This window comes from Kogia breviceps, chromosome 3 (genome assembly GCF_026419965.1).
Source record: "Kogia breviceps isolate mKogBre1 chromosome 3, mKogBre1 haplotype 1, whole genome shotgun sequence".
Classification (NCBI taxonomy): domain Eukaryota; kingdom Metazoa; phylum Chordata; class Mammalia; order Artiodactyla; family Physeteridae; genus Kogia; species Kogia breviceps.
This window is the reverse complement of record NC_081312.1, coordinates 145406679-145420662: the sequence shown is the minus strand read 5'-3', so window position 1 is coordinate 145420662 and position 13984 is coordinate 145406679. Positions and strand designations below refer to the sequence as shown.

At 39.4% G+C, this 13984-nt stretch overlaps 1 protein-coding gene across 13 annotated transcripts in view; it reads right to left on the bottom strand.

The window, feature by feature from the left end:
• Positions 1-2826: 2826 nt before the first annotated feature.
• Positions 2827-13984, bottom strand: part of NEDD4 (NEDD4 E3 ubiquitin protein ligase) — a 207453-nt gene continuing 196295 nt past the window's right edge. For all 13 annotated transcript variants that reach the window (XM_067029809.1, XM_067029802.1, XM_067029803.1 and 10 more), the window contains 2 exons: positions 6729-6801; positions 2827-6039 (listed from right to left, as the gene is read on the bottom strand). In XM_067029809.1, the coding sequence (XP_066885910.1) occupies positions 5937-6039; positions 6729-6801 (176 nt within the window). In that variant the 3' untranslated portion in view covers positions 2827-5936. The remainder of the gene's footprint in view (positions 6040-6728; positions 6802-13984) is intronic.

Here is a 13984-nt window from a genome sequence, read left to right as displayed (position 1 = left end):
GAGCAGCGATGATCTAGTTCTCTTTTATATAATAAGGACACTTCTGAGGATGAGTTGAATCTAATTTCAGGCCAATTCAACCTTGATGCCACTGAGAAAACCACAAACCTGTGTAGTGATTCGTGAATTCACAGCTGCTGAAGATGAATCCACCGGCTGATAGTACCGTTCATCAGGTTTTTCATTGGCAAAGAATGGAACCCTGAACCACGAACTATAAAATTAGATACATTTAAGTGTTTTTCAAGCCGCATCTCCATGACCCTTTGCCACCCTTTACTTTTAGGTTGTGTGGGAGCTGGAATTTCTACAAATGGCCCAAAAGCTCAAGGCCCCAATACCTGCAATCCGTGAATGTGATAAGATCTCACTCCCATGACTGTGTTATGCCTACAGCACAGTCGACTTCAAAAGGGCAGATGATAGAGGTCGGACTAATCAAGTGAGCCTTGGAAATTGAGAATTTTCTCCACCTGGTGGCAGAAAAGGACGGCAAAAGGAGGCATCAGGGAGGTTCTAAGCATGAAAACGATTCCACACACCATCGCTGGCTTGAAGATGGAGCGGCCAAGTGATGAGAAATGTATGTGGCCTGTAGAAGCTTAGACTGGTCCCCAGATGACAGCCAGCCAGAAAATGGGGACCTCAGAACTCTAGCCACAAGGAACTGGATTCTGTCAACAACTGAAGAATCACTGAAGCAGGTAAGAGTTCTGTTGGTTGACACCTTGGTTTTGGCCTGTGAGGCCCTAAGTAGAGAAGCCAGCTGAGCCCATGTGGATTTCTTTTTAAAAAATATTTAAATTAATTTTATTCAAGTATAGTTGATTTACAATGTTCTGTTAATTATGCTAAACAGCAAAGTGATTCAGTTATACATATATATACACTCTTTTTCATATTCTTTTCCATTATGATTCATCATAGGATATTGAATATAGTTCCCTGTGCTATACAGTAGGACCTTGTTGTTTATCCATTCTATATATATAATAGTTTGCATCTGCTAATCCCAAACTCCCAATCCATCTCTTCCCCACCTCCCCCTTGGCAACCACCAGTCTGTTCTCTATGTCTGAGTCTGTTTCTGTTTCGTAGATAAGTCCATCTGTGTCATATTTTAGATTCCATGTGGAGTTAATGACTGACTGAACTGTGAGATGATAAATGGGTGTTGATTTGAGCTGCTTGCTTTGTGGTCATTTGTTATGCAGCAATAGAAAATGAATACACCTTGGTAATTTGCTGATTGGATTCTATAGCTTTCTTTTTTTGTGTGTGTGTGGTTCATAATCCACTGAGTTTATATGCTATGTGGCCTCAGGTGAATTACTTGTCCTTTTTGAGCCTATAAAACCTGCCTCACTGAGTTTTTATGAATATTAAATGGGACCCACGTTAAGTGTTTACAGCAGACCCTGGCGCTCTGCAGGATCTCAGTCAAGCTCCTTCTCTGCATGTGCATTTTCACAGTTCCCATCATCCCCCTAAACACAGAGCTTCCTGCATATTACTGCACAGGGCCAGGGACGCTGTAGGTGCTCAATACATGTGCACTGGGTCTATACACAAACAATACTTATAATGTATTTATGTGTTGGAAAATGAACATATTAAAAATATATACAAAGAAGTCCCTGTTTTCAAGCTGCCCAAGTTTGTAGGCGAGAATTATGTAAACAAAGCATAGCAATATGATCCCATTCACGCTACTAAGTACCTGCTAGTACACAGCACCTTTCCACTGCTCCAAGAGGAGGAGGATTTTGCAAGTGGACATAAGCAGGTATAGAGAAGTTTTCAGTGATTAGGGACTGGAGGGAGGTGTGGTTTGGGTGGAGGGTAGGGTGCCTGAGTGGGGAATGATGGAAGGTGGAACTCATGCATAAAGCTGGGGACAGACTGCATTTCATGCCAGCGGGTTTGGGCTTCTTCCTTCTGGCTCCGGGGAGCTTTCAGAGAGTTTCTGGCCGAGTAACCTGATCAGATTTGTATATGAGAAAGGAAACACTGGTGTGGGATGGAGGGACTGCATAGGATGGATTGCAGATGAAGAGACTGGCAGAACCGAAAAGAGGCCGCTAATTTAGAGATATTCTTTAACGCTCAAGAAAAATACACACAAATCTACTGAAGCCCACTATTCAGAGTGAGGTACTGCGATTCTAACATTTAGTATAATATCCTTTATAAAAAGGAATGTGCCTGCCCTGATAGACAGCAAAGCAAGGACTTCCTGTACAGGGAGGCACGGTGCGGGCTAGCTACTGCCCGAGCTGGTGAGCACTGGAAGGGTGGAAGCAGGGAAGGCAGGCGTCTGGACCCCATAGATTACAACTACTGTCTGGATTTTGGGCAGAAACTGGGCTGGAACAGCACCTTCCTAGGGCTGACTGGGAGTGAGGGTGTTGGATTCCCTTCTAACTGAGAAACTTCCAGCAGTTCAGAGGAAGGATGAAAAGATACTTACTTCTTAAGTTAACACTTGGAATTCCTTTTCTCATAGAAACAATGTTATAAATAGGTTCCATGGCTGGCCTCTGGAATGAACAACAGCAAGTCTGAAATCCAGTCCATTTGTAACTTTATTATTATATTGTCTTCTGTATATTTTACTAACAACCAGATTTTGGGAACAGGACCTGTTTGTAAAATGGAGATTTTCTGTGGTTAAGAGTTTATACTCATGCTAGGTAACCTGCTATAAATTCAAGGTTGTCTTGAGAATTCCATGTGTTGCTGCAGAGAACTAGATCAGGAGCTATTGGCCAAGGATAATGGCTTGGAAACATTTCTATTTGAAAATAAATCACAGTTTCTGTTTTTACTAGAATAGAACTTTATTTGTGGCATCAAGATTTTAAAAAATGGTTTTATATTTTAAAGTATGCAATAAATTTTGATACATTAATCTTGATATCTTTTTCCCATATGAGAAGATTTTAAAAAACAATGTCAAGTGGCTTATAATCCAAACGAATTGTTTAACTTGATAATTCTCTGGAATAATTTCAGCATTATAAATAAAAAATGAAAACAACTAACCATTTAAATTAGGATGAAATGCATTTGTACCATAATTTTATGCCTGTTAAAATTTGTTTGATTACAGAGAAAATAATAGGCTAAAATTATGCGCTTATAACTCTAAAAAAAACCCGACGTCCTTGCTTTACATAAATGACCCTATTTACTTCCAGCCGTAGAATGCATTTGAGAAACTTTGCTATCTGGGATAAGGGGCTGTGTTGCTTGATACAGGTTCCTTTTGGACCATCAGTGCACACCTGGGAGATGATGGTCTGTGGCTGGGGGCTGGTGGGAGTGTCTGGTCTCTTTAACACCCTGTTTTATCTGAGTCACAGAATCATCCAAGTGAATGAGTCGGACGAAAAGCAAGCTTTATATTTTCTCAAGCTCTGATATTTGCTGTATTTCACAGAAGCGATATTTAAACAATCATGTGGTAAAATCTTGTTTTAACAGAAATAGTTTTCACATTCAGTACTACATAATGAGAACATTCAAAAATGCATTGGCCCATATTAATATTACTTTGCTCATGTGGAGAAAATGAATTCTGATGGTAAGATCCATGAACAGATAAACATGCATATGTATATCTGTATATATTCAATATCAGAGATGTTCCTACTTCCTTGTCTGTCAGCAGTCATTTTATTTTTAAATGAAGAGATTTTTCTTTGGGAGTGTAGTTCGTGTTCACACCTGATTTGACAAAATCTGATGGTCAGCACAAAGCACCTTCTGATCGTATATGATACTTCACAAAGCATCTTTCTGGAATTTACAATAATCTTACCTGACAATGAGAGTGTGCATGATTATTTTCCTTTGACAGGTGAAGAACCAGGAGCCCAGAGAGGTGAAGTATGCTGCTTCAGTTTAAACATTTGGTAAGTGATAAAATTAGGGCTACACCTGGTGGTCTCCTCTGAATGCTAGTTAGCAAGATGAAGATAAGACACAGGGTACATAGATCTGTGAATGACTCTCCCTAAGCTGAGCTGCTGATGTGCTGTTTGGAAAGTGGTTTTGCTTCTGTCACATGGGAGATCCCTACCAGGTGCTGAATGGTATCCATTGTGTTAGACCCCAACAAACTTTAACCAAGAGCCATATGCAGTCACTTTTTACAACTCTCAGAGTATGCATATATATATATATGTATGTATTTAAGAAGATTAATAACATATATTTACAATTACCCCTAAATCACGGAGATACCATATTGAGAAATAGCTTTATCTTTTTGCAAGAGCATTTTCTATATAATCATTCCAATGTAGGTATAAAATATATAAATACAGTCTTGCACACTTATCTTTGCAGGTGCACTGGAACACTTTCCCTTTTGCCTTATTCTGCTCACTCCGACTTTTTTTTTTTTTTTTGGTACGCGGGCCTCTCACTGCTGTGGCCTCTCCCGTTGCAGAGCACAGGCTCCGGACGCGCAGGCTCAGCGGCCGTGGCTCACGGGACCAGCCGCTCTGCGGCATGTGGGATCTTCCCGGATCGGGGCACGAACCCGTGTCCCCTGCATCGGCAGGCGGACTCTCAACCACTGCGCCACCAGGGAAGCCCTCACCCCGACTTTTGATTGTTTGAAAATTCCTTTACACATCTCTAAGTTCCTTGAGGATGGGGACTCAGCTAGATTTCTTTGAAGCTGACAACTCTCACCCCAGGGCCTAGACAGAGCTATGCACACCGCAGGCATGCAGTAAACCTTCACTGAATGCATGTACAGGATTTTTATGTACTTCAGTTTGGTTAAAGTCGGAGTCTATCTGTAGCATTTTGCCTAAAGAGTTTTGGATTTATAGCAAAACATTTTCATAGTAAACAGGTTTTTAAAAAAGCATAAGAAATATGGTAATTTAATACAAATTATGCATTATAACTATTCTTTGGTTATTTTTAACAAATTATTTGTTTTTTTTTGACTAAAGTGAAATACTAAAAATATAAAAATGCAACTGCAGAGATTAGCTTAATCTGTAAACATAATAAACCCTGTAAACATATATTTACTACATAATTGTGCAAGTGTAAAGAATGACTAGTAAAGGCAAGTATTATATATTTAACTTAGTTCTTCAAGGCTTATTTAGGAATACTGCTTTGTCAAGCTTTAGTTTGAAGAAGGAATTCTTTTAACTAAACGAACACAGTAAAGAGTGATAACTCTACCAATGAGCCATAAGGATATACAGGCAAGAGGGAGGCGTTAATACCTTTAACCCTTCGCAAAGTTGAATTTGCTTCACGTCTTATGAACCACCTTGCTTAGTAAAGCCGCATATTAACAAAAGCCAAATGCTTTTTAAAATGAAGAAGTGAACAGCTTTTTGCAAGTGAATCAGTTGACTAAAAATATAGGTAACATACTTTCTAAGATTTTTTTTCAAAAATCTGGGCAGTAACGTGCAGTAGGCAGGTCTACAAAATAATAACTAGCTGCAGGCAGCACTGAGTATATTGTAGTGTACTCAATATTAAAGATTTTTTCCCCAATTTCAGTTTCCTTCTCAAAAAGCATCAAACTTCTCACACATGACACTTATCACAAATATTTCACAGTTATAATTTCAGTAGTTTAAGGAACTGCCTGGCAAATACTGTAAAAGAGGTAAATGTCAAGGACAAAACTCACGATTTCAGGCACACAGGACTTTTATACTAGAGGGTGAACTCAAGATAGAACAAAACAACTGCGTAAAAGCAACACCTTATATAAGTGAATGAAATAATGGAAAAGTTGTCACACTGTGTCTTCTAATTTTTTGACATGATTTTCTCCAATATCTGGGAAGCATCAATGGCCAAGGGTTAGTAGTTCCCTGGAAAATTTTAAGTCAAGATTTTGCTTATAAAAAAAAGGCAGTAAAACACCATAGATTGTTACTTGTAATCTAATCAACGCCATCAAAACCCTGAGTGTTCTCAATGGCCATCTGAAGTTTATCCCATAATTCTTCAAATGACTCATACGGTGGCAAGTCCAAGCGATTAAAGCTGAAAGAACAGAGAGGGGCTGGTTATTGCAGACACTGACAAAGCGAGTTCCCAGGGCAAAGTATTCATGGTGCAGCTATGCATGCTATGTTTCAACCACACGAAAAGACCTTTTCTCCTCAGGGAGAAGGAATGTTTAGGATTGGTCTCTAGGTGTGGACTCTCCCCATGAATTCTTGGTGGTCACCTCTCACCTCCACCCTGATCTCCAAATATCTGGGCTCCTGTCATTTGAACCTTCAAAATGGAATGTTCTAGTCCTTCTTGGGATGGCTTATCATTCATGTGATGGAAGCAAGATATGGTCAACAGTTTACCTTTTTTTTTTTTTTTGGCTGTACCATGTGGCATCTGGGATCAGTTCCCTGACCAGGGATCGAACCTGTGCCCCCTGCAGTGGAAGCAGCGAGTCTTAACCACTGGACAACCAGGGATGTCCCCTGGTCAAAAGTTTAGATGGGTCTCTCCAATGTTCAGCTACCTGGTCTTCAGGCCTGCCCAGTAAAGAAACAGCTGTTCCTGGGTTGGTGTTGCTGTCTCCCGGTCCTCCTCCTCCTCTCCTCCCCCCCCCTCCCCCTCCATATCTGCCACCAACATGGCACAGAGGGAACTACACCTTCTGTACCCAGACAGTTAGAGGACCTTCTGTCTCTGAGGACTTGTTCTCTAGGGTCAGAGAAACTGCTTACCATGTATGAGCTCTTGGCAGCTTCTCAGGGGTGCCCCACTGCTCAACTGTAAATGACTGTGGTCCGTTAGAGCCTACAAGGAAGAAGAGTTGCTTTGGTTTCAATTAGTCTTACAGGAATTTCTGGGCTTTTCACAACTCACTTTTGCTAATGTAGAGCTTAAACACACAGAGAACATCTAGTTTCTTTAAAATCAAAAGAAATAATGTTGTCCTGGCCCTGATGACTTTACTGTCCAGCCATGAAACGAGGACTCCTCTTCTATCAGTGCATTTGGGACCACAGTATTCCTCTGTCCTGGGGAAGGGGGTGGGGGTTGTGTGTCTGACGGGGCTTTTGCTGTTTCCTAGCCCTGCATTTCCATATACCACCTCTGTCATAGGTACACAGAAAATGTGCGTTTTTGAGTCCCACTGAAAACAGCTTTTTCTGATTATTTTTTCTCTATTGCTTTATTTTTTTTTTTTTGCAGTGAGATTATATAATGAAAGATGGAAAAGTCACCTGAAATTCCACCATTAAATCTGAGTAAACATCCTATCATGAATCTTTTTGTGCATGTGCATCTATATAGGATTTTATGTGCATGGGATCATGTTATACATGCTACATTTTCCTCTTATTATGGACATTCTAAGAAACTGTTTTTTTCCTTTGGAATTTTCGCTTAGCTCTTCCTTCTCCAATTCTCAACATCCTCCAACCTCCTAGGTCATCAATGCTGACAACACGATGAGACACCTTCCATACTTCTCTCCATGTCTTAGACTCATATCCAAATATGTGTGTGTGAGGATAATTGTCAGAAGCAGCACAAAAAATACCTAAATTTTCCATATTACTCTTTTCTCAAAAAGCATTGTTTTTCACACATCACACATCACAATTATCCACACAGTTAAAATTTCAGTACTTTTGTCATTGTGTTTTCCACAGCATGGAATCATATTTCCCTTCCTCTTGATTCTCTCACCTAAACAATCCATCTGGAAAACTTCCTGTAAGTCAACCAATATCAATGTAACATACTTTTGCGTGGAAGTTTGCACTTGGCTTCCTGAGGGCAACCCTTTCCCCTTCACGAGTAGAGCCTGGGTACAGAATGTCACCATCCTTTGCCTGATTTCACCAAACAAGCCTTTTGACAGGTCTCCCATCATCTAGCTTTCTCCTGGCTTCAGTCCATCTTCTCCAGGATGACCCAGGATCTTGGTGCTCTGGGCAGGTGTCAGGCCTGAGCCTCTGAGGTGGGACAGCTGAGTTCAGGACATTGGTCCACAAGAGACCTCCCGGCCCCTCGTAATATCAATTGGTGAGAGCTCTCCCAGAGATCTCTATCTCAATGCTAAGACCCAGCTCCCCTCAACAACCAGCAAGCTCCAGTGCTGGACAACCCATGCCAAACAACTAGCAAGACAGGAACACAATCCCACCCATTACCAGAGAGGCTGTCTAAAACCATAATAAGTTCACAGACACCCCAAAACACACCACCAGATGTGATCCTGCCCACCAGAAAGACAAGATCCAGCCTCATCCATCAGAACACAGGCACCAGTCCCCTCCACCAGGAAGCCTACACAACCCACTGAACCAACCTTACCCACTGGGGTCAGACACCAGAAAAAATGGGAACTATGAACCTGCAGCTTGTGAAAAGGTGACCCCAAACACAGTAAGTTAAGCAAAATGAGAAGACAGAGAAATACATAGCAGATGAAAGAGCAAGGCAAAAACTCATCAGACCAAACAAATGAAGAGGAAATAGGCACTGTACCTGAAAAAGAATTCAGAGTAATGATAGTAAAGATGATCCAAAATCTTGGAAATAGAATGGAGAAAATATAAGAAACGTTTAACAAGGACCCAGAAGAACTAAAGAGCAAACAAACTATGAACAACGCAATAAATGAAATTAAAAATTCTCTGGAAGGAATCAATAGCAGAATAACTGAGGTAGAAGAAAGGACAAGTGACCTGGAAGATAAAATAGTGGAAATAACTACTGCAGAGCAGAATAAAGAGAAAAGAATGAAAAGAATTGAGGACAGTCTCAGAGACCTCTGGGACAACATTAAATGCACCAACATTCAAAATATAGGGATCCCAGAAGAAGAGGAGAAAAAGAAAGGGGCTGAGAAAGTATTTGAAGAGATTATAGTTGAAAACTTTGCTAATATGGGAAAGGAAATACTCAGTCAGGTCCAGGAAGCGCAGAGAGTCCCATACAGGATAAATCCAAGGAGAAACATGCCAAGACACATATTAATCAAACTATTAAAAATTAAACACAAAGAAAAAATATTAAAAGCAACAAGGGAAAAGCAACAAATAACATACAGGGGAATCCCCATAAGGTTAACAGCTGATTCTTCAGCAGAAACTCTGCAAGCCAGAAGGGTGTGGCAGGACATATTTAAAGTGATGAAAGGGAAAAGCCTACAACCAAGATTACCCAGCAAGGATCTCATTAAGATTCGAAGGAGAAATTAAAACCTTTACAGACAAGCAAAAGCTAAGAGAATTCAGCACTACAACAAATGCTAAAGGAACTTCTCTAGGCAGGAAACACAAGAGAAGGAAAAGACCTACAATAACAAACCCAAAACAATTAAGAAAATGGTAATAGGAACATACATATTGATAATTACCTTAAATGTAAATGGATTAAATGCTCCAACCAAAAGACAAAGACTAGCTGAATGGATACAAAAACAAGAGCCGTATATATGTTGTTTACAAGAGACCCACTTCAGACTTAGGGACACGTACAGACTGACAGTCAGGGGACGGAAGAAAAGATATTCCATGCAAATGGAAATCAAAAGAAAGCTGGAGTAGCAATTCTCATATCAGACAGAATAGACTTTAAAATAAAGACTATTACAAGAGACAAAGAAGGACACTACATAATGATTAAGGGATCAATCCAAGAAGATGATATAACAATTGTAAATATTTATGCACCCAACATAGGAGCACCTCGATACATAGGGCAAATGCTAACAACCATAAAAGGAGAAATTGTCAGTAACACAATAATAGTAGGGGACTTTAAGACCCCACTTTCACCAATGGACAGATGATCCAAAATGAAAATAAATAAGGAAACACAAGCTTTAAATGACACATTAAACAAGATGGACTTAATTGATATTTATAGGACATTCCACCCCAAAACAACAGAATACACTCTCTTCTCAAGCACTCATGGAACATTCTTCAGGATAGATCATCTCTTGGGTCACAAATCAAGCCTTGGTAAATTTAAGAAAATTGAAATCGTATCAGGTATCTTTTCCGACCATAACACTATAGGACTAGATATTAATTACAGGAAAAAAACGGTAAAAAATACAAACACCTGGAGACTAATCAATATGCTACGAAATAACCAAGAGATCACTGAATAAATCAAAGAAGAAATTAAAAAATATCTAAAAACAAATGACAATGAAAACACAACGACCCAAAACCTATGGGATGCAGCAAAAGCAGTTCTAAGAGGGAAGTTTATAGCAATACAATCCTACTTCAAGAAACAAGAAAAATCTCAAATAAACAACCTAAACTTACATCTAAAGCAATCAGAGAAAGAAGAACAAAAAACCCCCCAAAGTTAGCAGAAGGAAAGAAATCATAAAGACCAGATCAGAAATAAATGAAAAAGAAATGAAGGAAACAATAGCAAAGATCAATAAATCTAAAAGCTGGTTCTTTGAGAAGATAAACAAAATTGATAAGCCACTAGCCAGACACAGAATTAGAAATGAAAGAGGAGAAGTAACAACTGACACCACAGAAATACAAAGGATCATGAGAGATTACCACAAGCAAGTATATGCCAATAAAATGGACAACCTGGAAGAAACAGAAACATTTTTATAAAAGCACAACCTTCTGAGACTGAACCAGGAAGAAATAGAAAATAGACACAGACCAATCACAAGCACTGGTATTGAAACTGTGATTAAAAATCTTCCAACAGGGCTTCCCTGGTGGCGCAGTGGTTGAGAGTCCGCCTGCCGATGCAGGGGACACGGGTTCGTACCCTGGTCCGGGAAGATCCCACGTGCCGTGGAGCGGCTGGGCCCATGAGCCATGGCCGCTGAGCCTGCGTGTCTGGAGCCTGTGCTCCGCAATGGGAGAGGCCACAACAGTGAGAGGCCCGCGTACCACAAAAAAAAAAAAAAAAAAAAAAAAAAAAAAAAAATCTTCCAACAAACAAAAGCCCACAGATGGCTTCACAGGTGAATTCTATCAAACATTTAGAGAAGAGCTAACACCCATCCTTCTCAAACTCTTCCAAAAAATTGCAGAGGAAGGAACACTCCCAAACTCATTCTACGAGGCCACCATCTCCCTGACACCAAAACCAGACAAAGATACTCATAAAAAGAAAATTACAGACCAGTATCACTGATGAATATAGATGCAAAAATCCTCAACAAAATACTAGGAAACAGAATCCAACAACTCATTAAAAGGATAATACACGATGATCAAGTGGGGTTTATCCCAGGGATGCAAGGACTTTTCAATATATGCAAATCAATCAGTGTGATACACCATAATAACAAATTGAAGGATAAAAACCATATGATCATCTCAATAGATGCAGAAAAAGCTTTTGACAAAATTCAACACCCATTTATGATAAAAACTCTCCAGAAAGTGGGCATAGAGATAACCTACCTCAACAAAATAAAGGCCATATATGACAAACCTACAGCAAACATCATTCTCGATGGTGAAAAACTGAAAGCATTTCCTCTAAGATCAGGAACAAGACAAGGATGTCCACTCTTGCCACTATTATTCAACATAGTTTTGGAAGTCCTAGCCACGGCAATCAGAGGAGAAAAAGAAATAAAAGGAATACAAATTGGAAAAGAAGAAATGAAACTGTCACTGTTTGCAGATGACATGATACTATACATAGAGAATCCTAAAGATGCCACCAGAAAACTACTAGAGCTAATCAATGAATTTGGCAAAGTTGCAGGATACAAAATTAATGCACAGAAATCTCTTGCATTCCTATACACTAATGATGAAAAATCTGAAAGAGAAATCAAGGAAACACTCCCATTTACCATTGCAACAAAAAGAATAAAATACCTAGGAATAAACCTACCTAAGGAGACAAAAGACCTGTATGCAGAAATCTATAAGACACTGATGAAAGAAATTAAAGATGATACAAACAGATGGTGAGATATACCATGTTCTTGGATTGAAAGAGTCAACATTGTGAAATTGACTATACTACCCAAAGCAATCTACAGATTCAATGCAATCCCTATCAAACTACCAATGGCATTTTTCACAGAACTAGAACAAAAAATTTCACAATCTGTATGGAAACACAAAAGATCCCGAATAGCCAAAGCAATCCTGAGAAAGAAAAATGGAGCTGGAGCAATCAGGCTCCCTGACTTTAGACTATACTACAAAGCTACAGTAATCAAGACAGTATAGTACTGACACAAAAACAGAAATATAGATCAATGGAACAGGATAGAAAGCCCAGAGATAAACCCACACACATAGTGTCACCTTCTCTTTCATAAAGGAGGCAAGAGTATACAATGGAGAAAAGACAGCCTCTTCAATAAGTGGTGCTGGGAAAACTGGACAGCTACATGTAAAAGAATGAAATTAGAACACTCCCTAACATCATACACAATAATAAACTCAAAATGGATTAAAGACTTAAATTTAAGGTCAGACACTATAAAACTCTTAGAGGAAAACATAGGTAGAACACTCTATGACATAAATCACAGCAAGATCCTTTTTGACCCACCTCCTAGGGAAAGGGAAATAAAAACAAAAATAAACAAATGGGACCTAATGAAACTTCAAAGCTTTTGCACAGCAAAGGAAACCATAAACAAGATGAAAAAACCCTCAGAATGGGAGAAAATATTTGCAAATGAAGCAACTGACAAAGGATTAATCTCCAAAATACACAAGCAGCTCATGCAGCTCAATATCAAAAAAAGAAACAACCCAATACAAAAATGGGCGGAAGACCTAAATAGACATTTCTCCAGAGAAGATATACAGATTGCCAACAAACACATGAAAGGATGCTCAACATCACTAATCATTAGAGAAATGCAAATCAAAACTACAATGAGGTATCACCTCACACTGGTCAGAATGGCCATCATCAAAAAGTCTACAAACAACAAATGCTGGAGAGGGTGTGGAGAAAAGGGAACACTCTTGCACTGTTGGTGGTGGGAATGTAAATTGATACAGCCACTATGGAGAACAGTATGGAAGTCCTTATAAAACTAAAAATAGAACTACCATATGACCCAGCAATCCCCCTACTGGGCATATACCCTGAGAAAACCATAATTCAAAAAGAGTCATGTACCACAATGTTCACTGCAGCTCTATTTACAATAGCCATGACATGGAAACGACCAAGTGTCCATCGACAGATGAATGGATAAAGAAGATGTGGCACATATATACAATGGAATATTACTCAGCCATAAAAAAATGAAATTGATTTATTTGTAGTGAGGTTGATGGACCTAGAGTCTGTCATACAGAGTGAAGCAAGTCAGAAAGAGAGAAACAAATACTGTATGCTAACACATATACATGGAATCTAAAAAAAAAAAAAAAAAGGTTCTGAAGAACCCAGGGGCAGGACAGGAATAAAGGACTTGAGGACTTGAGGACTTGGGGAGGGGAAGGGTAAGTTGGGACGAAGTGAGAGAGTGTCATGGACATATATACACTACCAAATGTAAAATAGCTAGCTAGTGGGAAGCAGCCGCATAGCACAGGGAGATCAGCTCGGTGCTTTGTGACCACCTAGAGGGGTCGGATAGGGAGGGTGGGAGGAAGACGCGAGGGGGGGGATATGGGGAATATACATATACAATATGTATAGCTGATTCACTTTGTTATACAGCAGAAACTAACACACCATTGTAAAGGAATTATACCCCAATAAAGATGTTAAAAAAATGTAACATACTTTTTATTGGCTAGATAATACTGTACTGTAATATTAACATTCTGAAGCAACTTCTACTTCTTTTGTAAACCCTTAAGAATTTGAATTTATATTCTAACACTAATAACTCTGGACCTGTGTGCAGGATACCTCCCCCAAATTCCAAAAAATTCATGATATCAGTGGATGGCTGTAGGCCTGGGCTGCATAAAAGAGGGCAGTGGATCTAGAGATGGAAGGGGTGTTTGCCCTGCTTAATTGGATTTGTCTT